Here is a 26259-nt window from a genome sequence, read left to right as displayed (position 1 = left end):
ATTCTAAACATTTTGGAATTAGTTAGAATTTTCGATAAATGGAAATGTTTTGAATCTTCAATGAGGTTGATCAAACCATATTTATGGAATCTGCGTGACATATGCTCTTTAGCAATATATACATCAATTAAAATGCACCAAAAACATTATCTGTTGAGGCTTGAGGGCCATGTAGCCAGTAAACCTGGAATAAGTGTGGCAGTAGTATCCTAAATGATCCCCAGAGGCATCCTTATCATGTTACCATGATTGTTACCTCACACAGAATAATTATAATTTACAAAGCAAAACCTATCTTCATTTTATTTAGGTTAGATTAGGTTTAAAGAGTAACAATGATATAAGAGGGATTGGTTCCAAATCTGAACACGGAGATTACATCACATGAAACCAGTAGGCATGGCAGGATATGCAGAATACTGCCATTGAAAAGCAGAGGTGCAATAGGTACACTGAGGGAGAACTCTTATGAACATGGAGGGCTCAAGTTCAACACACTCCCGCTACACGTAAGGAGCATAACTGGCAGGCCTCAGTGTTCGAGAGAGAGAACTCATCAAATGCCTCTAAGGAATACCTGATTAACCATATATCAGGCATATTGATATATGCTATATTAGTCCAGTAGTTTCAGAAAGTCTTCGGGTCTCGTCCAGAAAGTGACGTTTCATTACATTCAGCTCTGTTTTTTTTTTATCCTTTTTAAAGGAATTGAATGTTGTTATGTGAGTGTGTTCCATGTTTTTGACCCCTTTATATGAAGGACACTTTAGTAAAGTTCAATTTGGCTCTTGGAAATGTTTGACATAATTATCTCTTGTTGAATCACTTGTGATACAAAAGATTATTGATGTGTGTATTTGTGTAGGTGATTGTATATATATGTATATGTATATATGGGTATATGTATGAATATATATAACATTAATAATTGTGTAGTTAGCATCAAAAGATTATTTGCTTGGCTAAACGAACTAGGGGGCTCAGTTCCTGAACCAATTATGTGCCTCTGTAACCCTTTACACCATCACCCACGGGATTGGTATGGGGTGTATAATAAAGAAAGAAATTGAATCCCTATGCAGTGTTTGTGGGTTACATTATAGCTCTCTAGTGTAAGACTAGTTTCAAGCATCACATGGAGAGCAACGTTCCATAACTTGAATCATTCTGATGAAAATACTGCATGTATACTTAATATCTGAGTAAGAAATAGGACCATAGTATTCTAGTAGTCATTCTTTAAAAAGTATACAAGTGGGACCAGCAGAAAAATAGTCTTTCCTAACTCAGAGACTTGTCAAGCTTAACTCTGTATAGCAGTCTCCGTGGTGTAGTGGCAAGACACTCGCCTGGCATTTCGCGAGTGCTTTGGCCTGGGTTCGTATCCTGGCCGGGGATGATTTACTGGGTGTCAATCCCTAACTGTAGCCTTTGTTTACCCAACAGTAAAATGGGTACCTGGTTGTTAAACCTGGCAGGTCATATTCCGGGGAACACAGGATTAAGGACTTGCCCGAAACGCTATGCGTGCTAGTGGCTGTACAAGAATGTAAGAACTCTTTTATATACATACTGTATAAATAAATAAATATTTAAATAAATAAAAAAAGTTGTATTAAAATTCAATACTACTGATTTTGTATAGAACTTAACCTAAACTAATGTATTCAAGCATGGAAACCACACACATATATAGGAGGGGGGGGGACATTACAGTGCTGAAAAAAGTTCAACAGTTCCAACAATTATTCCATACTTAAGACACCCCTGATTATTTGGATAGGCTGAAGGCTTGAACACTGAAAATTCTTCATAGCATGACAGGTCAAATCTCTCAAACATTTAGAGTACTACATGATATGGGGATAAGAATCCTAACCATTTCTCCAAGATGTAATGGTAAAAAAATTCAGCCACAGTCTCAAACTTGTAAAGTTTTTTAACAGAACAGACAAGAGAAAGTATTTCATCACTAAGAGTAGGAAACTTGTAGAAAGAAACTTTTGCCTGCAGAAGCCATTGAAGAAACAACATGCTTAATTCTGAAATGCAACTGGGTAGTCGTGCGGTGCAGCAAGTGGGTCTTGTGCAGCTTTAAGGTTTCTTTGTCCTGACTAAGCCACTATATGTGGTGGCTATCGGGTAAACAATCCAGAATACGAGACATGCAAAAGAGGGCTGTACCATACACTGTAGTACTGTAATGTATGTATCTTCCTGAATACACTGTACAACATGTGTGATCAAGATTATTGTACAGTACTGTATGTACATAAAATTAAATATTTCATACTGTTGTAATGCAGTGTTATTATTCTACATCATTTATAATGCAGTGTTACTCTTACATCACGTATAATGCAGTGTTACTCTACATCACATATAATGCAGTGTTACTCTACATCACGTATAATGCAGAGTTACTCTACATCACGTATAATGCAGGGTTACTCTACATCACGTATAATGCAGGGTTACTCTACATCACATATAATGCAGTGTTATTCTACATCATATACCTGTATAATGCAATGTTACTCTGCACCACACATAATGCAGTGTTATTCGACATCATGTATAATGCAGTGTTATTCTGTATCATGTATAATGCAGTGTTATTCGACATCATGTATAATGCAGTGTTATTCTGTATCATGTATAATGCAGTGTTATTCGACATCATGTATAATGCAATGTTATTCGACATCATGTATAATGCAGTGTTATTCTACATCATGTATAATACATGTTATTCTACATTATGTATTATTGTACCCGGATTGTTGCATAATGAATAAATTAAAAAGTTCTCTCTCAAACGTATGGGGGAACGAAAGTGGTTGTGTATATGGATTTATGTGTTTGAAGCAGGTGGTGAAGACATCTGTGATGCCAGATGTCTGTACTAGTCAAACTGTCGCCGATCATGTGAGCCAGGTGACTGATTTGTCAGGTGGCACTTCAGAGAACATCTGCCAGATGTCAGAGGAGGCCTTGTGTCGCCGGTGGTGACCAAAAGTGGCAGTTGGGACGGTTTGAGCACATGCACAGAGGGCTTGTTTTGTTGAGTGCAGAGCACATGTGTGTGTGACCATGTGTGGTTTTGGGGAATTGAGTTGGTGACTTAAGCAAGTAGCGGTAAGCAGTGCTACTTGTCAGCTAAACTGGGAAGGTGATCCAGGAGCCATGCTACCTCAGGAGAGTTGCTAAGGGAATCAGATGGTCGACAGGTTCAAGTTGGTTGCCTACACACACACACCCTCGGGGAGCAGTGTAGACCTTGCCTTGTTGGTGGATTACATGAGTGGGTATCATGAGTAGCATGTGTGTGCAACCCGTCCTCTTAAAAATAATGTCACTTTTGGCTCGTATGCGCACTATGGCCAAATTTGGACGTAATTTGAAATGAAATCGACTCGCAAAAGTGACGTACTGTTCCGTTTTCTGTTTGAGTCGTCCGGCCTTCCTTGGACAGCTTAAAAGAGGAACTTTCAATTAACGTTTTTCATAACGTTTTGAAACTTTATGAGAATTTCCTGCCCATCTAACCTATCAGAGAACCCTTAACTTACTGTTGTTGAAAAAAAAAATCCCAAATTTATTTTCAATTTATTTTCATTTTCAAATTACGTCCATATTCGGCCATACAGGCAAACGGCCAAAAGCGATGTTCTTTTTAAGAGGACAGGTTGGTGTATGTGTATGAGTGACTAACAAATTTGGCTAGTAATTTGAGAGAGATAAGGGAAGTTTCCAGAGACAGGAATTGTTTAGGGATTAGGATCTGACCAGCGTAGTCTGGTTTGGAAACACGGCTTTTATGACTAGCTGGTGTTGTGGGCTGGTGTCTATATATGAAATATGTTGTACATATACATGTACTATGAACATAAAGATTAACTACTAGCTGAGTTTTCGTAATTAACCTCTTAGTGTTCTTGGTCAATTCATTAGCTTCATTGAAGAGAACTTGTGCATGCAAATGAATATATAACTGGTAGCTGAAATAATAGAGATATACTGACACATAGTGAGTTATATCATGTATAGTGCAGTGTTATTTTGCATCTATATAATAGTGCATCACATGTTAAGGTCTCGTAGTACAGTTGGCTTTGTTCTTGACTCATAATTGGGGATCTTGGGATCGATTCCCAGGTGGGACACAAATGGTTGGGCACGTTGTCTTTCACCTAAGGCCTCTGTTCACCTAGTGGTAAACAGTTACCCAGGAATTAGGCAAGTGTTGTGGGGTTGCATCCTGGGAATAATCTGTAGTTCAACCTTTAGGGTACCTCAATACAAGACCAAAGTAAACATGTGTATACAGGTTTCCTGTCCCCGACAAAACAATTTTCGGTATAATAGATTAATTTCTGTTTGAACTTTGTCATAAAAGATAAAAATTTGTAGTTATTTAGGCATTGGTCATTATATGAAAAAATGTCTCGTGTTTCAGGATTACAATGTCTGCGGGTCCGTACAATTATTCATATATCTTCAAATACATCATCATTGGGGATATGGGAGTGGGCAAGTCATGCCTTCTCCACCAATTCACAGAAAAGAAATGTAAGTATAGTACTGTATTTTGTTTAGACTGTGTAAATATCAGAAAATAAATTCACAAATTCCAGTTTTCTATATGAAAAAAGTAATTAAACTTTTTAATACCTAATTAAAAATTTAAATTCTACATTGTTATTCCAATTGTTTTTGTTTTTCAAATATCCTTCATATTTCAACTTGCAATTCTAATGTACAGTGTTTGAACGTTGCTGAAACCTTTTGTTTCATTATATCCATCATGTGGGAGCTATTTTTTTTCTTTCTAGAAGGGAAATTAGCTTGCGCTAGTTTCACCAATTTTCAATCATTTGTTTACATTGTCGGGAGAGTTATTGTGGCCGTTTTGAGGCTGCAGTCTGTTTTTAGCCAAGTAGTGGTCTGTTTTGTATTGTTGTCTTTCTGGGTGGTTTTCCTTAGTGGTGGCAGACATGAATAAATTTACATTAAATTTTTCATAGTGCTACTGCCCCCCCCCCCTGCTCCTCTCTGAGGGGGACCAAGTTCTGGCTCGTGGTCCCTGGTAGGCCAACAAGAACTCCACAACCGGAGAAGCTAAATACTCCAAAAGACTTTTGAAGATTTATTGTGGCACTTTGCCTCAGCACAATGTTGGCAGTGGCACTGTGGGATTTGGCAGGTTCTCTGGAACAAGGCCTATTTGTCTGCTATTGATACACACCACTCAAGAGTGACCCACCGCCACGGATGTAAGCTGCAAGTTATACTTGGTCTAGCCTCGCCCACCTACATTTTACATATCTTACACACCAGTATGTGAAATTTGTAGACTCGGCTCGTGTATTGGGCCAGTAATAATGAAAAACAGAGGAGTTACAGAAACAGTGCTTCTTAAAATCACATTTAATGAATGAAAATCAACCAGCATAGGTTATAACTCAGAGCCTCTTTCAAAGGAAATATTTAAATACAGTACTCAATGGAAAACTTGCCCGCTAGGCTGCTCATAACTGGATGAAACCAGACGTTACTTGATGCACTCACTTGAGCATCATAAAGCTAGAAACAAAATGAGCATAAATTAAGCAATAATTAATGAGGCTTATAACTTAATATTTGCAATTACTGAAACAACAATATTAAAGTTAGTCACTAAAGTCTCTCAAGCCTTTTAACCTCTAAGCATTACAGTACAGTACTAGGCTTTGAAAGTCGACATCAGTTTTTACAAAATTACTAAATTGCACAAGAATCACTCTTGCACTCTCCAAGTGTCTCAATGCCAGAATAAATATTTATAGTCATAGACAATCAGTGTACCCTCAAAATAATAAATACTTCTTACCTCATCTCACAGAACCATGCTAACTCAAAGGGGGAAAGGGAGGGGTAAGATTTACTACCAATTAAGTGTCCAGGTCTTCACAACTGATTCACATGCCCTTGTCTTGGCACACTCCTCATTAGGCAAGCAAAACTTGGTGTTGCCTCCTCCCTCTTCAATTCCACTGTCACTAGGGATCACTGGTGTGATCTGCTACCTCTTGCACTGCTATCTTCTTTCTTCACACTCTTTACCCACATACTGGTTTATAGAATGCTGCATCTACATTTTCTGGCAACCAGGTACGTAGGGGGGCTACTGGAGCTAACTTGTAGCCCTCTATGACACCAGGCCAACACACAGATTAGACTCCTGCTACAGGATGAGTCACCATGGGTCCCCCCACGGTGTACTGATAACTGTAGCTAAAGTGTGGTGTCACATGAACCTTGGGTCCTCACTGCAGTTTCTTGTCATTGGAGAAACAAGTGGCTTTACCCTGTAGGCTGCCACATTCATAATGTCATAGGTGCCACTGTAACTATCATTGCTTTGCACTGGTCCACTTTACTACCCAATTTTTACTGCAAATATCATCGATGAAACAAATAACTGCTGGTACTTCTGCTTTTTTGCTTGCTGCAAATGTCACATAGGTGGAGCAGATGGTGGCGTCACGTAGTATGGTAAGCGAGCAGCAGACATTAGTGGTTGACAGCTGCTATGTGTGTGCAGTAAATTTGAGTAATGTAATACTGATGGTGGCAGTCACATTATTTTTCCTCTGACAGGTGTCTGAGGCAAAATCACACAAAGTAACTAGGCAGTGACACTTCCCATACTTCACTCAGTCACTGACTCACTCACAAGCGCTTCTACTTGCAGATGATCCTGATCATCTCGCTATCATCAGTGCTTACCGATACCAGTCTGTTTCGCTGTAGTGTATCTACCGTTGTCACTCATTCGATCAGCTTTAAGTACAATATATTTGTGATCCTGATTCTGGCTAAATGCTGTTATATTGAGTGTAACTAGTAGGTGCTGACTGTACTCATGGATATGAGTGCTCCCTGACTCATTGCTGTGGCAAAGGATTAATTGCCACAGGAGTTATTATTAATTGCACAATTAATTGTGGATTAATTTGCCATATCTAATTTCCCACTGGACATACGGTAGCCTCCATTTTATCACTGTTGCTTGCCATGTGAGCTTTACAGAGATACCCAACATGCCAGACTTCCATCCAGTGGATAATGGATATAGGGCCTTGTGCACGGCTTTCAAGATCTGAATTGGATCTGTTCTTTGGTAATGGGTTCTTCTCCACTTCCCAGTGTCTTTCTGGCTTACCTGCTTGATGGGGGTTCTGGGAGTTCTTCTATTCCCCAAGCCTGGCCTGAGATCAGGCTTGACTTGTGAGAGCTTGGTCCAACAGTCTGTTGCTTGGAGTGGCTTGCAGGACCACATATCAACTACAGCCCAGTTGGCCCGACACTTCTTGAAAAACTATCTAGTTTTCTACTGAAGATGTCCACAGTTGTTCCTGGCTGGCAAACAACGCTGTTTACTTTCGGTAAATGGTGGCTATACAGTAATAACTCTAATTCAGACCATATTGGGTGGATCTCCATCTGCTTAGGAATTTGGTGTGCAGCTTTTTTTTTTTTTTTTTTTTTTTTTTCTTTTTTTTTTTTTCTCTCCTCCTCTTTCTCTCCTGGGGCCTTCCTCTAGTGATGATCTTCCATAGGTCAGTCCAGTCTATCCTGAGTAAGAGAGGGATCCCATGTGAGGTTCCCTCCCAGAAATCGAGTTGAATGTAATATCTTTCTGGTGAGCCCCCCAGTGGCTCGCCATTCCAGGCCTGTTCACTTTTTTGTGTTAGGTTATGGGCATTATTTCTGTGGGTGGTTCCAGAGTGACCTTGGCCACACTTGACAGGGTGGCCAAGACCTTCAGTAACCTGGGCTGCCATCTGGTGATGGTCAAGTACATTATAGTTAGTGTATTTATCCTGCTGTAACAATTGTTTGCCTTAGTTACTGTTGCTTAATTTCCCCCAAATGTTCTGTATTTATTTTGTGGTGCCTATGCTTTCTTGTGGGATTTTCCCAGTTTTGTGGTTGATCTGATTCCCTGCCTGGCTCTTTGTTGTGAGAGCTAGATTCTGGTCCTGGCTTCTGGTAGGTGATGAATGCATATCAAAAGCAAAGTAATTTGGTCTAAGGCTAGGTGGTGCAAGAGTTAAGTTCAGGGAGCCACTCTGGGAACCACCAGAATAGGGCATTAACTGTAATTCAGTGCCTTGTTTTGACTGCAGGTGACTGGTGATTGACGACTGTACCGTACGTCAAATCTTTTTAAGCAAAATATGTCTACACATTATTGAAATATATTAAATTTAATCCCTCTTTAATTATAAAATATATCATATGATTAATTTCTTCCCACAGTTATGGCAGACTGCCCACACACAATAGGTGTAGAATTTGGTACTCGAATCATTGAAGTAGCAGGTCAGAAAATTAAGTTACAGATATGGGACACAGCAGGCCAGGAACGTTTCAGAGCTGTCACAAGGTGGGTTTTAACACTGGTGTATGTGCAGTATTATTGTAGATATAAGATATATCTTTAACAACATTCTTTCATTTTTATAGTTGTGGTTTTTATTTTAAACATATATGTAGGTAATTTGTCTTTTTTATTTAAAATATCAAATGTTTTAGCACATTCAGCAAATAAAGGCATTTTACATAGTGTAAATTATATGTTCTTGTATTGGTTGAATTGAGATCACAGATCATCATCAGCCTCCTTTGTGGAAAATTTGTGTACAGGGCATTCTGAGTGCTGATTTAGCTTGGAACCAAAAGTAGGTATCCTGGAATACTGTGGGGTAACTGTCTGCTCTGGTTCATTAACCCTTAAAGTGCGCATCACGTCATATGACGTGTTGGACGTTGTTCCAGTCAACTGCGCATCACGTCATATGATGTGCTGGAGTACTACGCAAGATTTAAACGGCCCGCGGATACACGGGGTTCACCACACCTTCGTCAGGGCTCTTGTAAACAGACGCCATTTTAAAAAAAAATCGTGGGCCAAACTCCCGGGTGTTATTGGCCTCGGTATTGAGTGAGCAACCAAGCCTGACGCACGCAGCATGAGCTAACAGCACTGCTGTTCAGCTTGTGACCACAGCATCGCCTAAAAATGCCAAAATATACTTCTTCATGCTATTATGTAGCGATGATATTATTACAGAAGACCCCTGACTGTGATAAAACTGACCAGGGTTCTGATAATAGCAGGATTGTGGTGATATTTAGCTCTGTGCGCCATGGAGGGTGGAGTAATGCTGTGGGAGGGAGGGTGGTGGCGATGTCTTCTGACTGTGCGTGGCCACCTTTTATTGACTGCACTCAGCATACTAGCTTAGTGGTTCGCTATGGTGAACACAAATGTACATACTTATATATAACGTGTGTATAGAGGGTATAAACAGCAAGAGAAGGTTTGGAGCCGCCATTTTGGTGAGGACGGTGGCGTCGTCTGCACGACGTCACCGTGCAGACGACGGTGTTGTTTACTGGTTACCACGATGGTCTTTGGGCACCATACCAGTTTATTTGTACAAGTATGGTGAATAAAACAGGTAGATATTTATATATAATGTGTGTATGTAGCGTAATAACACCAAACAGTATTGTTGGAGGAGAAATATTAGTGCGTCTGGCCTTGAGGGCGGCAGCCATCAGCTGACTGTGTGAGGTCCTACGTCTTTGTGTCTTTACTCACCATACAAACTTAGATGTACAGTTATGGTGAACAAAACATGTAAATACTTAAATATAACGTCTGTATATAAGATATATAGTGCAATAACACCACACAGTACATGTATTGTTGGAGGAGAAATATTAGTGCGTCTGGCCTTGAGGGCGGCAGCCATCAGCTGACTGTGTGAGGTCCTACGTCTTTGTGCCTTTACTCACCATACAAGCTTAGATGTACAGTTATGGTGAACAAAACATGAAGATACTTATATATAACGTCTGTATATAGTGAATTATAGCAAAAACATTATTGTGGGAGGAGAATGTGGGTGAGTCAGATGACTGGAGGGAGGGCAGGAGTGGCTGGCTGGTACACGGCGGTCACTCCTCGTTACTTTTTTACTCATAATAGCTACTTAGTGGTTCGTTATAGTGAACAAAACATGCAGATACTTATATATAACCTGTGCTTATAGTGTAATAACCGACAAAGTATTTGTTCACTGATTGATGAACATAATTGAATTAACAATATGCACACCATATTTTTGAGTACAGCAATGATTCACTCATTTTATTATATAAATATATCAAACTACACACTATTGAATAATATTACAGCAAAAAAACTATGAAAAATCAATCAGAGACATTGAAATAATTAGGTAATTATCTCTTTGTGGCAACTCCGGCCTGACAGCTGGCGAGCAACAGACCGCCTGGGACGCATGCTGAGTCAGCGCCTATAATTTGCCAGACTTCCCCGCCCTATAGCGGGCAATATATGCCACTTACGATTTTTTTATTATTTTTCCCGTGATCAGTGAACACAAATTAACAGGTTAGGAAAAAAAAATAATTTTTTTTTTTTCAAAATGACATGCGCCTGTGGGGATGACAGGATATTAAACCCCAAGCATGTTAAGGGTTAACCAAAAAAAAGGGGTCTAACCTTCCGTTAGAAGGATTAGACCGTTCAAAGACCCCGCAGACCCTTCGAAGAGTTAGTCATTGCTCCCTGTGCCATTGCAGGGCACCTCCTCCACAGGGAGCCATTGCTCCCTGTGCCCCTCTGGGGGGGGGACCAAGTTCTGGCTCGAGGTTCCTGGTAGGCATAAGAACTCCTGTGACTGATGACACCAAACTAATCTAGCACATATCAGTTTGGATAGCTTCAGGGAGCCTCCGAGGCTCACTCAGAAAATAACGTTTCATTACAGTCAACTCTGGTTTTATCGAGTCATTCATAGACATAACTGATCTAAGGTAATTTACAAGGTAATTTCTACACCTAAAAAAATTATGGCAATTTAGTATTTGCATCAAACTCATTTTAATTTAAGTATAAGCATGAATGTATGGAACAACATTCATTAGCTAATAGTTCTTAACATTGCCTTTTGAGGAATTACTTTTCTATTATCTCCTTGTGGTGGTCTCTGGGTCGTGCTAATAATGCAGGCAAAACAAAGACACCCTCATACACTGTGTTGAATACCTTAATAAATTACAGTTCCTAGCCTAAGACTTAACTACTCCCAACTACATAATTCAGCTTGCATGATAACTCAAGTCTTGGCAAATAATAATATTGTACTTTGTCAATATGCATATATTTTTCTCTCATATTTTCAGATCATATTATCGGGGCGCTGCCGGAGCATTAATGGTGTACGACATCACTAGGCGGTCTACCTACAATCATCTTAGTTCTTGGTTGACAGATGCACGCAATCTTACAAATCCTAATACTGTAATTTTCCTTATTGGCAACAAAGCTGATTTAGATGCACAGGTGAGCTTTAAAAGATAGTGAAAATTATCTTTAAATATGGTTATTAGTAAGGAATATGCTTTTTGCCAGCAATTGTAAATAAGGTTGCATTTAACTATTTGCTGACTGAGAAGTACTTCATTTGTCATTACTGTATGCATAGTTAAGATAGAGGCAAATTCTGTCATACATAGATTTTTACTGGTATAAAACATACTGTACTTCAGTTCTTCTGAAGAGTTGTAATATTTTTGTTTCAAAATTTTTGTGATGTAAACTTTGTCATCTAAATATTGACAAAAGAGGTCAGTAATGAATATAAGGAAGGTTTATGACAAAAGTAAATATTAAATATAAAACTTGAATTGCTAAAATATTGTAGGTTCATTGATTGGTTGCTGAAGGGCTCTTTTCAAATTTGAAAAAGATGAAGAAACAAAGTGCTATAATATAGATTTTGCCAAGACACAAGACTAATACTCGTATGTTTATTGGTTAAGAAAGCAGAGTGCCTGTGAAATGTCTTAAAAAGGATTGGAGTTAATGCATTAACAAGTAGAGTAGTAAATTTGAACTTTAGGCTTTGACCACAGTGTTCATTAAACAAAACATAGTAGTTCAGGCAATAGGCCTACCTGTTAATAGGGCAGGAGATAGGCCTACCTGTTAATAGGGCAGGAGATAGGCCTACCTGTTAATAGGGGAGGAGATAGGCCTGTTAATAGGACAGGAGATAGGCCTACCTGTTAATAGGACAGGAGATATGCTGCTTGTTAACAGTGCAGGAGATAGGCTGCTTGTTAATAGTATTGGAGATAGGTCAACCTGTTAACCCTTACACTGCGCAACATTTCATATGACGTTTTGGAGTACTGTGCAAGATTTAAACGGCCTGTGGCTACATGGGGTTGACATTAGCTTCCTCAGGGCTCTTGTAAACAGACGCCATTTAAAAAAAAAAATTGTGGGCAACATTCCCGGGTGTGAAAACCTCAGTACTGAGTGAGCCACCAAGGCTGGTGCATGCAGCATGAGATTACAACACTGCTGTTCAGCTTGTGACCACAGCATCGCCTAAAAATGTCAGAAATATATGTAACTGGTATTATTTACCAATGATAGTACTACAGAAGACCTCTGACTGTGATAAAAATGACCAGCATTCTGATAATAGCAGGATTGTTGGGATAATTTCCACTGAGCTGTGGGAAGAGCAATGTTGAGGGAGGGAGGGAGGTCTGTAGCGTCGTCTGCCGAATCTGTGTGGCCACCTGTTACAGTCTGCACTTACTATACCAGCTTAGTGGTTCACTGTGGTGAACATAAATGTAGATATTTATATATAATGTGTATATATAGTGTAATAACAGCAAAAGAAGTGTTGGGAGAAGCCATTATGGTGAAGGGCGTGGCATCATCTGCAAAACTTGTCATGCTGTGTAAGGGTGGCCACTATGCTCTTTGGGCACTATACCAGCTTAGTTGAACAGTTATGGTGAACAAAACATGTTTTTATATACAAAACAAACTTATATACAATGTGTGTATATAGTGTAATAACACCACAAACAGTATACTTGAAGGAGGAATGTTAGTGCATCTGGCCTTGAACCAGTGAGAGAGAGAGGGAGCATCAGCTGTGTGTGGCCACCTGTTACTGTCTGCACTCCCCATACCAACTTAGTACAAATATAAATACAAATAATACAAATATTTATTCAGGTAAAGTACATACATACAAGGTGAAATACAAAAGTTGATGGATTTATAGATAGAGCTAGTACATACAATGCCTAAAGCCACTATTACGCAAAGTGTTTCGGGCAGGAAAAACACTTAAGACTAAAACTTAATACTAACTTAGAATAAAGTATAAATTGTGTTTAGAAAAAATCTAGAAAAAAATGAAAAAATGGGGGGGGGGAAACATGGCAGAAAAAAAAGCAAAAATACAATTTGGTCAACAAACAGCATTGTTTAAAATCGTAGACATGGGTTGACATTTAGGAGTGAGGTGGGTTACATTGAGTTAATTAGGTGGTACTTAGTTTTTATCTTAAACTGGTTGGGAGAGGTACAGTCTTTAACATAATTGGGAAGGTCATTCCACATTCAAGGTCCCTTGATTTGTAAAGCATTTCTAGTTTGACTAAGTCGTACTCTTGGAATATCAAATAGGTACAGTATTTGTTTCTGGTGTGGTGCTCATGGGATCTGTTACAACCTTCTACGAAGCTTTTAAGGTCAGGATTGACATTACAGTTCAGCGTTTTATATATATAAAATACACATGAGAGGATGTGCAGTGACTTAATATCTAACATATTCAGAGATTTGAGTAAGGGTACCAAGTGATGTCTGGGGCCAGAGTTAGATATTGTCCTAATAGCAGCTTTGTGTTGAGTAATTAAAGGACGTAAATTATTTTGGGTAGTAGAACCCCAAGCACAAATACCATAGTTGAGATAAGGATAGATGAGAGAGTAATAGTGTCACCAGGGCAGGGCGAGGTACATAATATCTGATCTTAGAAAGAATGCCAACAGTTTTTGAAACTTTTTTTGATATATTTAGAATGTGTCCCTGGAAATTCAGCTTGCGGTCAATGAGAACGCCAAGGAATTTGCCATCTACTTTGTTACAAATTTGGGTATTGTTAATCCTGAGATTTATTTGATTCGAGGATTTATTGCCAAACAAAATATAGAAAGTTTTGTCAATATTGAGGGTGAGTTTGTTGGCAGTTAGCCAGTGATGGACCTTATTTAGTTCAGTATTCACTGTGACATTTAGAGCAAGGGAGTCAGGACTGGAGTAAATGAAGGTCGTGTCGTCAGCAAATAGAATTGGTTTGAGATGTTGGGAGGCATTTGGGAGGTCATTAATGTAGATGAGAAAGAGGAGAGGGCCAAGTATGCTCCCCTGGGGAACACCAATGTTGATGGGTAGGGTGGGAGAGGTAGTGGTTCGCTATGGTGAACAAAACATGCAGAAACTTGTATATAACCTATGTATATAGTGTAATAAAAGCAAAACTATTTGTTTATTGTTTTATGAACATAATAATTGAATCACTAATATATATTATACACTAATATAATACCTTTGAGTATAGCAATGATTCACACATTTTATTATATAAATATATCACACTACACACTATTGAATAATATTATTGCTAAAAAACTTAGAAAAAATCAGAGACATTGAAATAATTAGGTAATAATATTTTTGTGGCAACTCCTGCCTGACAGCTGGGGCGGAGCAGACCGCCTCCGGTGCTTGCTCTGTCAATTTTTTTTTTTTTGCCAGACTTCCCTGTCCTATTGCGACCAAAATATGCCACCTACGATTTTTTTATTATGTTTCCCATGATCAGGGAGCACAATTGAACACTTTTATAAGGCGAAATATTTTGTTAATTCTTTTTATTTTTTGCGCCTGTGGGTGTTGAAGGCCATGTAGCCCAGAGCAGCCCAGGGGTTAATTTAATTAATAGTATAGGAGATAGGTCTACTGTTAATTATATAGGAGATAGGCCACACTGCTAATTCACAGCAGTTTGGACCTGTAGATTCGTAAACCTCATCCTGGAGATAGTTATGTATCAACACATTAACCCCTCTACTGCTCAGCTGTTATTGCTCTCTCCCCCCTCAAAGGCACAGGGAGCAATGGCCATTATGAGCACTCTACATTTAGAGTATGTCATGTCTGCCATCGACCAGGGAGGGCACCCAGAAAGATAGGCAAAACAATATAAACCCACAACTGGTAAAAATTGCAACCTACATCCGAACAGAGCCAGAGAACTCCCTCCAAAAGAAAACAAACAAGCAAATAGTCATCCGACTAGTGCGTCCGCTCGGGTGAGCCGGCAGCCCACCACCTTAGTTCATAACTGACGTGTCTGGTGTCAATATGTCTTCTCTGGCCTCGCTTTCCTGTCTGGCTTTTGTACTTGTGGCTGTGCCAGCTGTGTGTGATGTGATGGCCAGGTATTCTCAGTATTCTGGGCTGCATGCGCCAAGGGCTCCCTACCCTAGGTCCCCGTTAAGAACTTCCCCTAGCATTTCAAGGTTATCTTCCCTGAGACGTTCGGGTCTCACTTCTGTTTGAGGGCTTCGTCACTTACCACAGGAGAGTTGTCCTCTTGGTCCCATAGTGGCCGGCCCAACCTTGGTTTCAGATACTGCTTGCTCGGTGTCGGAACCCGTAGGTTTTCCCATGGCTCCAACCTCTTTCAGCAGATCGGTCCGGTCCGTTATGAGACTGGTTTGGTCTTCTCCTCGAGACTTCGCGTCTGGTCTTTTTGACTCAAGTCTATCACCATCTGTATGGTGATGAGGTGGCTTCTTCGATGGTGTTCCACCTGCGGGCTTCGTCTCGGCAGCAGTATGAAGTTTCCTGGTGGTCCTTCCGTTTCTTTTTGTCTCTTTGTCGGTATACTTTGCTTTCTGTTTTGTCTAAATCGTCGATATTTGGTTTAAATCACATAAAGGGAAGAAAGATGATGAACGTGAAAGTACATATTGCTAAATTCTACTGTTGCCTCATATCGTGCGGCGTTGGCAGAGCCCCTGTAACTTGCTTTCGGTATTGATGTTACTTCTGCACCGTTTCGCAAGCTGTCTTGGGCATTGTTTCACCTCCGGCCTGCTTATGCGCTGTCTGAGCCGTTCTACTCTCTGGACTGGGTGCTCTCTTATCTCTCTCTTCGGTTTGTAGTGGCCCCTTTGGTTCCAGACTGTTTTTCTAAGGCTCTCTTCCTGTTGGCATTGGCCTTGGCCTCTGTGGGTCGGGTTGGGGAGCTTCATGCTCTCCTCATGGGTTTCTTCTCTTTTGGTTCTGGTGATATGTTTGTTTGCGGCTGTCTCCTTTTCTGGTGAAGACTGAGTCGGCTGCTTTCCAGAGGGGTTCTTGGGTTGTTGATGCTTGTTTGGTCAGGCTTGGGGTGCATCATGTGTTTTGTCTGGTTGTGGCTCTCTGCTGTTATTTGTGCGCCACGGCTTCTGTGTCCGGGGATGCGCTGTGGGTTGACCCTGTTTCCCTTCGTCCCTGTTTCAGGGTTTGGAAACCCTGTTTCTGCAGGGTTATTCAATCTAGCTAACTTGTGGTCTATTATCATGGGGCGCTTACCTTTCTGTGTGCCTGACCCGGTTGATGGCAGACATAGAATTCTCCAAATCACATGTGCATTTCTATAGGCCATTGCTCCTCGTGCCTCTCTAGAGGGGGCCAGTTTCTGGCTCGTGGTCCCCAGTAGGCCTATAAACTCCATTCACATTGATGCCAAAGTCAAGTAATATCCATATCAGCATGGATAGCTCCGAGGAGCCTCCTGGTCTCACCTAGAAATTGGTGTTTCGTTACATTCAACGCTGGGTTTTTGTGTTGTTTTGTATTTAGGGTGTTTGCTTATGATTGGCAGAGGTGGTCTGCCTAGCTTCTCATTAGGCTAGCCTAGGTTGTATTAGTGGTCGTCCTCTGTTGCCCCGAGGTTTCACGGCAACTTCTTGTCAGTTTGCCTGCAACAGACATGGTTAACCGGCTTAGCTAGCCCCAGTGCCTGTGTGTCCCATAGGACTAATGTACCCTATAGTCCCTGGAAAACTGTTGTGCTCTGGGGTACCATGGATGCGTTTTCGGAGCCCTGTCTCGCCTTGTACGATGCTGAGGGTTGTTCGTTGCCCTTGCCTTGTGGTGACGATCGTCCATCCTGCCTCTGTTATGCTGCCTGTTGGGTCGGTGACACCTATGACACGACCTTGAGTCTAGTGGGATTTGTTCTCCACTTGTCATTCAGTTTACTCATTCCTTGTCTGAGGAGGTTGGGGGGTAAGGAAGCAGCTGCATTGCATGCTAGGTTCTCTTTGTTGCAACAAGCCAGGTTGGTTGCTCAATTGGAAGCCCTGGAGCTGCCTCACTTGGGTTTTAGGGACAAGGATTTAGGGGCGTTGGTTACTTCAACCATGGTTCCGTCTGCACCCTTGCTTTCTTCCTTCCCAGGTGGGTGTGGTTTGCCCTGCTCCTCCTCTCCTGCTCCAGGCTCCCAAAAAGTCTGAGGGTTTCGGAATCGGGGTGGGGTTTAGCTTGGGATGAGGCTCTGGTGGCTTCGGTATTGCCTCTTCCAATTCGGGGACAGAGATTGTTGAGCCCAGTTTTCCTGCTGAGGCTTTGGAGTCAGCGAGAGATGTCTTTGGTTTTACACGTGTTCTAGGGGGGCTCACTGGTGTTCCTCAATGAGTGCCTCTTTGCCCCTGCACTTCCTCATGATGTGGGTCTGGTGCAATTACATACTCAAGTTCCCATTCTTTCGGCTGTGCTGGCAGCGGATGATCATCGAGCTTGCGGCCATTTGGCTTCAATCTTGCACTTCTTCAGTCTTCTGGAGTTGTCTTCAGACTGGCTTTCGGAGGATGTGGGGGGTGTTGAGTTGAGGGACCTTCGGCTGGGGTTCTGGTTTCGGCTACCCTGCTGAAGCTGTTTGCGCTGACCCTCTGGGAGGCAGTATCTTTGTTTTTTGTGTTGGCATGCCGTCCTTTCTCTCTCTCTCTCTCTAGATTCAGCTTGAACCCTGGCTCTGCAATCTTTGACTCCATTCTGTCCTCTGTTATTTCCGAAGGATTGTGTTGCCCTGTTTTTGTCGGCGGCGTCCCCTAGTTGCCTCCCCATTGCTGATTTGTTGGTACTCCAGGGAAGGGGGCGCTCTCACTCCTCTCGGGGTGGTCGTGCCAGGGCTCGGTTTTCAATAGGTTGAGTTTGGTCTTTGGTGTCAGTTTCTGAGCTGGTATGTCCTCCGGGACCTTCTTCGTCTCGTCGGTGCGGTGATCACTCTGTTCAGAAATCGTCTTCTCAGAGGTCGTGTCGGCCCTTTTGCGGGTTGCCCATGGTTCAGTTTGCTCACGCCTGGTTCCATGATTTATGGGCTTTTTGGGTCGTCTCTTCGGCCTTTGGTGGTGTTGCGCGGCTCCTTTTCCTGTCAGAGATTCAGGGTTGGTATGGCAGGCTTTTTCCCCGTTTCTGTTGGGTCATCTTGGAGTGGTCGAAAAGACTTTGTCCGTCAAGTGTGTTTCCCGCTTCTTTCTGGTTCTGAGACGGGACTGTGCGGATCTTTGGTTCATTCTGAACTTGTCCCGTTTGAACTGTTTGATTCCTTGCCTCTCCTTTCGGATGACTACGTTGTCTTAGGTCCGGCTTCTGAGCCTCAAGGAACGTTATCGGCACATTCCTATTCATATGGGGTTCAGGGATTGGTTAGGGTTCATGGTTAGGCAACATGCTTACTGCTTTCGTTGCCTTCCATTTGCTGTGCATCTGGCACTTCGCTTTTTCACGGGGTTAACCAAGGGTTGTAGTGGTCCATCTTCATTTGCTAGGTCTTTGGGTTTTGGCCTACTTCGATGACTGGTTGGTGTGGGCTCCCAGCCGGTCTACATGTCTGCTAGCCAGGGATCTCGTTCTTTCCCAGCTTGCCGGGTTCAGGTTCCTGGTGAATTGGCGAAAGTTCCAGTTGGTTTTCCCCTCAGGTTCGGTCTTGGCTGGGCCTTGTGTGGGATTCGCGGACTGCGTCCATTTCTCTCCCTCCTGTGGCATTGGTTCAGTTGCAGTCCTTCAGTTTTTTTGTTTTGTCTTTTTGAGGGGGACCCGGGTCACTCGGCAGCTGCTCAAGCAGTTGTGTGGGAGGCTGAACTTTGGCATGCAGGTTTTCCCCGTGCAGGGTTTGGCTTCGGAGGCTGTTCTAGTACCATCGGGAGCTCCTCCTGTCATCTCTCTCGCGACTGCTGGGTTCGCACCTCAGTATCTTTAAGTCGGTTGCTGAGTCACGGACTTCCTCTTCAGGTTTTTTGGGGTTCAGTGCCATGGCGCCTTCCCCTTCCCATGCTCAGCGAGTTCATAGACGCCTCGTCTCTCGCTGGGCTTTGTGACCAGTGCGCACCAGGCCGCCCAGGGTAGTTGGGCTCCATCCTTCCGTCGGGCTCACAGCACGGTGCGGGAGTTTGTGGCTGTGTGGCTGGTGTTGCAGCAGATTGGGCTTCCTCGGGGCTTTTTGATACGGCTCCATTCGTATTGCATCCCTGTGGTTCATTGTCTCAATTGTGGGGGGTCTCTGCAGTCCATGGCTCTTTGGGGCAGGTCGCTTTGGGTAACTCTTCTGCTGAGTTCTCGGGGTTTAGCTCTCCGTGCCGTTCATATTCGGGGAATGTCCAAAGTCCTGGCAGACAGCATGTCTCACTTCATTCCGCTTTCCACAGAGTGGACGGTCAACGTCGCCTCCTTCCTTTGAATTTATCGGATGTGCAGGTGCCCAGAGGTGGCCTCTTCACGTCGGCGTGGTCTCGCAATCGGGGGAGGGGACAGACGTGTCGTCGTCGCGCTCCGTTAAAACACTGGAATAAACCGGGCTTTTTTAGGATTACAACCATGGATTACGGCCCACAGTGATCACCAAGTGCATAGTGACCCGTAGGAAAATAGAATACAGAAATTAACAATGGAAATTTGAGTTAAATACAGAATAAAGGTGGTCCCACGTGGTGAGCCAGTGCCACCAGGCTCATGTGTACAGGCATAAGCGATATATATCAAATATAGCGAGCAGTGATACGTTGAACAGTGAAGTGGAACGTGTAACACAACATATAAATTAGTGGATAGTGTTAGAGAATTGTACAAAGAAAAAGTATAAATGTAAAGTTGTGGAGGAGGCATCACACTAGGCTGTTTATTACACAGCCACGAGGCCTACACAGTGTAGAGGACGTCCCGCAGTAACAGTATACTCCCTCAGTGATAATATACTGGCAATATATACGGTAATACGGGAAAGTGGAGCTAGGAACTAGTAATAGAGTAAGTGAATAACATTGCAAGCCGGAAGAAAGCAGAAATTCCCTTAGGATATTACAGGCACATAATCAGTGTATAAATCAAGTAACTGGCAACCAGTGACATCCTGGTTGCCCATCCTGCCCCCGACCTGGGACAAACAACGGTCAACTGGACGGTCCCAAGACGACCATATTTTCTCCACAAGGCGATAAGTACCCCCACATAAACTTGAACAAATAAACATATGTAATATTATAAATATACTGGATACATATTATATATACATACATATAATACTTAAATATATGCATATATTATTATAACATCACAAACCCAACATGGAGGTGTGTGGAGGCTGCCTTAAGTCACTTCGGAAGAGTGTTGTAGGCATTGTATGTAACATTTGTAACATAAGGTTTCACCTGAGTTGTACAGGATTACCTACACAATATGCAAACCGGGAAGGTAACTACTGGATCTGTCAAAGAGACAGACAGTTGTGGGAAAACATCACCAAACTAATGAATAACATTCCTGAAGTACACAGGCTACAATTCACACAAAAACTACCAGAAATATATGCAGAGTATATAAAGACAGCAACGAACTCTGAACACAACCCAGGGACTGAGAATTTAGAGAGTCAAAGTAGCAATGTAGAAGGGTATAGTGTCGAGGTACACAAAAATGAAGGCAATATTGTAGAGCACACTGGTGATATGAATAAGGAGAGAAAAAATGAGACGAATGAGAACACAAATGAGAAAGACGAAAGCAACAAGGAGAAAGATAAGGGCAATACCGAGAATGAATGCAGAAACGAGAAAGTTGGAACAAAAAACACAGAGGTAGCCAAGTCGTGCACGGGTACAAACAAGAATAATACAATCACAAATGAAAATATTTGCTGGTATTATGCAAAAGGACAGTGTAGATATGGGCCCAGAGGCACGGAATGCTCATTCATGCACCCACGGAAATGCCGAAACTGGTTAGGGAAAGGCAGATGTCGTTTTGATACAGAGTGTAGATATTTTCACCCTAAGCTATGCACACTCTCAGTCAATGAGAGGAAATGCTACGATCTTCACTGCCCCGATTTCCACGTCAGAGGTACACAGCGCCATATAAGAGAAGAAGTCCAACATAATAGCCCTGAAAATTTTTTAGAGGCAGGTACAAACAGAGGGAGAAACGTGGCAGGAGTACGGATGGAGAGGGGAAAATGCCCAAGACTGGACTACAGTTCGTCATCAAGCCCACACATACTACACCCCCCAACTACACAGAGACTACCACACTCCCCAGTATCACTTCCAAAACTGGACAAACCATTGCCACAACAACACACCCTGGGTCAGGGTAGAGAGGAGGGAGAACTACCAAAACCTTCCAGAAGTGACACACAATATGGACAATCATTCATATTTGCAAACATTCAAGGTTTAAAGCCAAAGTCAAGAAATAAAGTTAAGTTCATAAATGGCCTTCTATTAGAGTCAAACTCAATATTTGGGGCATTCACGGAAACTCATACAAAAGATTACATGGATGGTGAAATCTGGATTCCAAATTATAATCTATATAGATGTGATAGAAAAACTAGGTCAAATGGAGGAGTAGGTCTGTATATTAAAGAAGACCTGGTATGCACAGAACTATTAAATTCAACTAATGAGGTGGTAGAGGTACTTGGAATGAAGGTAGAGAAACTAAACCTAATTATTATTCTAATATATAAACCGCCAGATACAACGATTGAGGAATTCACAGAACAGATGCACAAAATAGAGAACATACTTGACAACCTAGCAAACCCAGCTCCAGATATTATCTTTCTTGGAGATTTCAATTTACCGAGTCTAAGATGGAGAACGGCAAACACAAATATCATAGCAGGGAATGACCCGGGAAATAACCAACCACAGGTTAGAGAACTTTTGAGATTCTGTGACAAATTCTCGCTCAATCAACAGATTTCAGAACCAACTAGGAACGAAAACACACTAGACTTGTTATTCACAAACAATGATGAACTAATCAGGGATATCACAATCTCAGATACTTCATACTCAGACCATAAGCTCATTGAAGTGCGAACTAGCATAAATAACGGTAGTAGGTCTAAGAGACCCAACAAGCGAGAAGGAATATTCAATCAATTCAATTTCAACAATAAGAGGATTGACTGGGAAAAAATAAATGTAGACCTTGCAACCATTCAATGGGAGACGGTCTTAAGCGACAAAACTCCCACACAGGGAATAGCTCAACTGACAGCTGAAGCTTACAAGGTCTGCTTGAAGCACGTACCTGTGAGGAGGGGCAGAAAGAGGACCACTCTAGAAAGAGAACGGAGACGACTGTACAAGAGAAGGAAAAAAATAACGGAAATGCTTCGGCAGACACAACTATCACAAGCAAGGAAAACAAGCCTAAGCAGGGAGATTGAGGAAATAGAACAAACGTTGAAGCGATCATATGAGTCTGAGGAAATGGAATTGGAACAGAAAGCTATACAAGAGATAAGGAAAAATCCGAAATATTTTTTCACATACGCAAAATCAAAATCCAAAACCTCGACCAGTATTGGACCGTTAATTACAAATGAAGGTACGTACACAGAGGACAACAAAGAGATTAGTGAAATTCTAAGAAGCCAGTATGAGGCTATGTTTAGCACACCAATAAACAACATGAAAGTTGATGACCCAGACAGCTTCTTTATGAATGACATTCAAGCTGCAGATAATATAACGGATATTACCACAAACTCGGAAGACTTTGAAAGAGAAATTGATAATATGCCTATGCACTCAGCTCCTGGGCCTGACTCATGGAATTCAATATTCATAAAGAAATGTAAAGTACCAGTAGCGAGAGCACTCAGCGTAATATGGAGAAAGAGCCTGGATACAGGGGAGATACCAGCAGCACTTAAATCTGCAGATATAGCTCCGTTGCACAAGGGGGGGAGTAAAGCCTTGGCAAAAAATTATAGGCCAGTTGCACTAACATCACACATAATAAAAGTGTTTGAAAGAGTGATTAGGAATCAAATTTCTAGTTTTATGGAAAACAATGAATTGCACAATCCAGGACAACATGGATTTAGAGCGGGAAGATCCTGTCTGTCACAGTTACTCAACCACTATGACAAAATCACAGAAGCCCTAGAAGAAAAGCAAAATGCAGATGTTGTATACACAGACTTTGCAAAGGCGTTCGACAAATGTGACCATGGGGTGATAGCTCACAAAATGAGGTCAATGGGAATAACTGGAAAAGTAGGACGCTGGATACTCAATTTCCTGTCGAACAGAACACAAAGAGTAACAGTCAATCAGATAAAATCGAGTCCAAGCGATGTTAAAAGCTCTGTACCTCAAGGTACAGTCCTTGCACCGCTACTGTTCCTTATTCTCATATCTGATATAGACAAAAATACACGCCACAGCTTCGTGTCGTCCTTTGCAGATGACACAAAAATCAGCATGAAAATTACCTCTGCTGAAGACATTGAAAAACTACAAGCAGATGTCAACAAAGTTTTTGATTGGGCAGCAGAAAATAACATGATGTTTAACAGTGATAAATTTCAGGTACTCAGGTACGGCAAAAATGAGGATCTGAAACATAATACAGGGTACAAAACACAATCGAATCTTCCCATAGTAGGAAAACAGCATGTCAAGGATTTGGGAATAATGATGTCCGACGATCTAACGTTTAGGGAGCATAACCAAGCAAATATCGCGTCAGCCAGAAAAATGATCGGATGGATTACGAGAACTTTCAAATCCAGGGATCCCATCACAATGGTTGTACTCTTCAAGTCACTTGTGCTGTCCCGTCTCGAGTACTGCTCAGTACTCACTTCCCCCTTCAGAGCAGGAGAGATTGCTGAAATAGAGGGAATACAGAGAACATATACGGCACGCATAGACGAGATAAAACACCTAAATTATTGGGATCGTCTCAAAGCTCTCCAAATGTACTCTCTAGAAAGGAGACGAGAGAGATACCAAATAATATACACCTGGAAAATACTGGAGGGTCAGGTCCCAAATCTACACAGTAAAATAACAACGTACTGGAGTGAACGATATGGAAGAAAATGCAAGATTGAACCTGTGAAGAGCAGAGGTGCCATAGGCACAATCAGAGAGCACTGTATAAACATCAGGGGTCCGCGGTTGTTCAACGTCCTCCCAGCGAGCATAAGAAATATTGCCGGAACAACCGTGGACATCTTCAAGAGAAAACTGGACGGTTTTCTAAGAGAAGTTCCGGATCAGCCGGGCTCTGGTGGGTACGTGGCCCTGCGGGCCGCTCCAAGCAACAGCCTGGTGGACCAAACTCTCACAAGTCGAGCCTGGCCTCGGGCCGGGCTTGGGGAGTAGAAGAACTCCCAGAACCCCATCAACCAGGTATCAACCAGGTAATCTCCAAATGCTTCCCGGCAGGACTGGTCAAGGTGGGGGTTCCTGTACCTTTATCCCCTGGTCCAGCTGTTGCTTCGGGTTCTGGTTCGGCTCAAATCCTATCTGGGGAGGGTGCTACTCCTGGCCCCATGGTGGCCGGCCGAGCCTTAGTTTTAGACGCTGCTTGCTTGGTGTCCGACCCCAGAAGTCTTTCTACAAGTGGGGCCAGTGAGGTACCTTGGTTCGACTTACCCTTCTGCTCTTTTCGTCTGATTTTTCTGATGCGGATGTATCGCCACTTGTATGGTGATCAGGTGGCTTCTCTGATGATGTCCCACCTGCTGTTTTCATTTCTTTGAGGTGCTTCCGGGACTTAGCATCCCTGCGGCCCAGTTGTCGACCAGGCCTCCTCCTGCAGGTGGTATGAACAGCAACAGCAACAGCAGGTGGTATCTCAGCAACAGTATGAAGTCTCCTGGTAGTCTTTCTGCCATTTCATTTCCCTTTGAAGGGTGTTGTCGGCATCTGTGAACATAGTTTTTTTCCTTTCTTGGCTCTTTTTTGGACTGGTATCTCATGCCGAATAGTTCCGCTTCTTATCGTGAGCCGTTGGTGGAGCCGTTCCAGCTTACGTTTGGGGTGGATGTCACTTCTGCCCCATTTCACAAGCTCTCCTGTGCATTTTGTCACCTCTGGCCTGCTCATGCACTGCTTGAGCTGTCTTGGTCTTTGGACCAAGACATTAAATGCTTGACAAAATAACATGTTATAAATATTTAAATATTTCACAATCTATCACATTGTGATGATCTCATCACAATGGTTGTACTCTTCAAATCACTTGTGTTGTCCAGTCTTGAATACTGCTCAGTACTCACTTCCCCCTTCAGAACAGGAGAGACTGCTGAAATAGAGGGAATACAGATAACATATACGGCACGCATAGACGCGATAAAGCACTTAAATTATTGGGATCGTATCAAAGCTCTCCAAATGTACTCACTAGAAATGAGACGAGAGAGATACCAAATAATAAACACATGGAAAATACTGGAGAGCCTGGTCCCTAATCTACATAGTAAAATAACAACGTACTGGAGTGAACGATAGGGAAGAAAATGCAGAATAGAACCAGTGAAGAGCAGAGGTGCCATAGGCACAATCAGAGAACACTGTATAAACATGAGAGGTCCGCAGTTGTTCAACGTCCTCCCAGCAACTATAAGAAATGTTGCCAGAACAACCGTGGACATCTTCAAGAGGAAACTAGACTGTTTTCTAAAAGAAGTTCCAAACCAACCGTGCTGTGATGGGTATGTGGGCCTGTGGGCCACTCCAAGCAACAGCCTGGTGGACCAAACTTTCACAAGGCAAGCCTGGCCTCAGGCCGGGTTTGGTGAGTAGAAGAACTCCCAGAACCCCATCAAGCAGGTCAAGCAGGACCTGGTGCTCTCTTTTCTTTCCTCCCCTTGGTTTGTTGTGGCACCTTCGGTTCAGGATTGTTTTCTGAAAGCCTTGTTTCTGTGGGGAGCCCCTACTGCTATCTGGAGCTTATCGGGCTAATGTATGTTATATTAGATTGGGACATTAGCT

The 26259-nt window shown here is 42.2% G+C and overlaps 1 protein-coding gene across 4 annotated transcripts in view; it reads left to right on the top strand.

Moving 5' to 3' along the window:
- Rab14 (RAS oncogene family member Rab14) overlaps positions 1-26259 on the top strand; it is a 51621-nt gene that overhangs the window by 746 nt on the left and 24616 nt on the right. For all 4 annotated transcript variants that reach the window (XM_069329530.1, XM_069329529.1, XM_069329527.1 and 1 more), the window contains exons 2-4: positions 4463-4575; positions 8311-8437; positions 11272-11431. In XM_069329530.1, coding sequence (XP_069185631.1) covers positions 4470-4575; positions 8311-8437; positions 11272-11431 — 393 coding nt within the window. In that variant the 5' untranslated portion in view covers positions 4463-4469. The remainder of the gene's footprint in view (positions 1-4462; positions 4576-8310; positions 8438-11271; positions 11432-26259) is intronic.

The sequence above is a fragment of the Procambarus clarkii genome, chromosome 22, assembly GCF_040958095.1.
Source record: "Procambarus clarkii isolate CNS0578487 chromosome 22, FALCON_Pclarkii_2.0, whole genome shotgun sequence".
NCBI lineage: Eukaryota > Metazoa > Arthropoda > Malacostraca > Decapoda > Cambaridae > Procambarus > Procambarus clarkii.
This window is presented reverse-complemented; position numbering and strand designations above follow the sequence as displayed.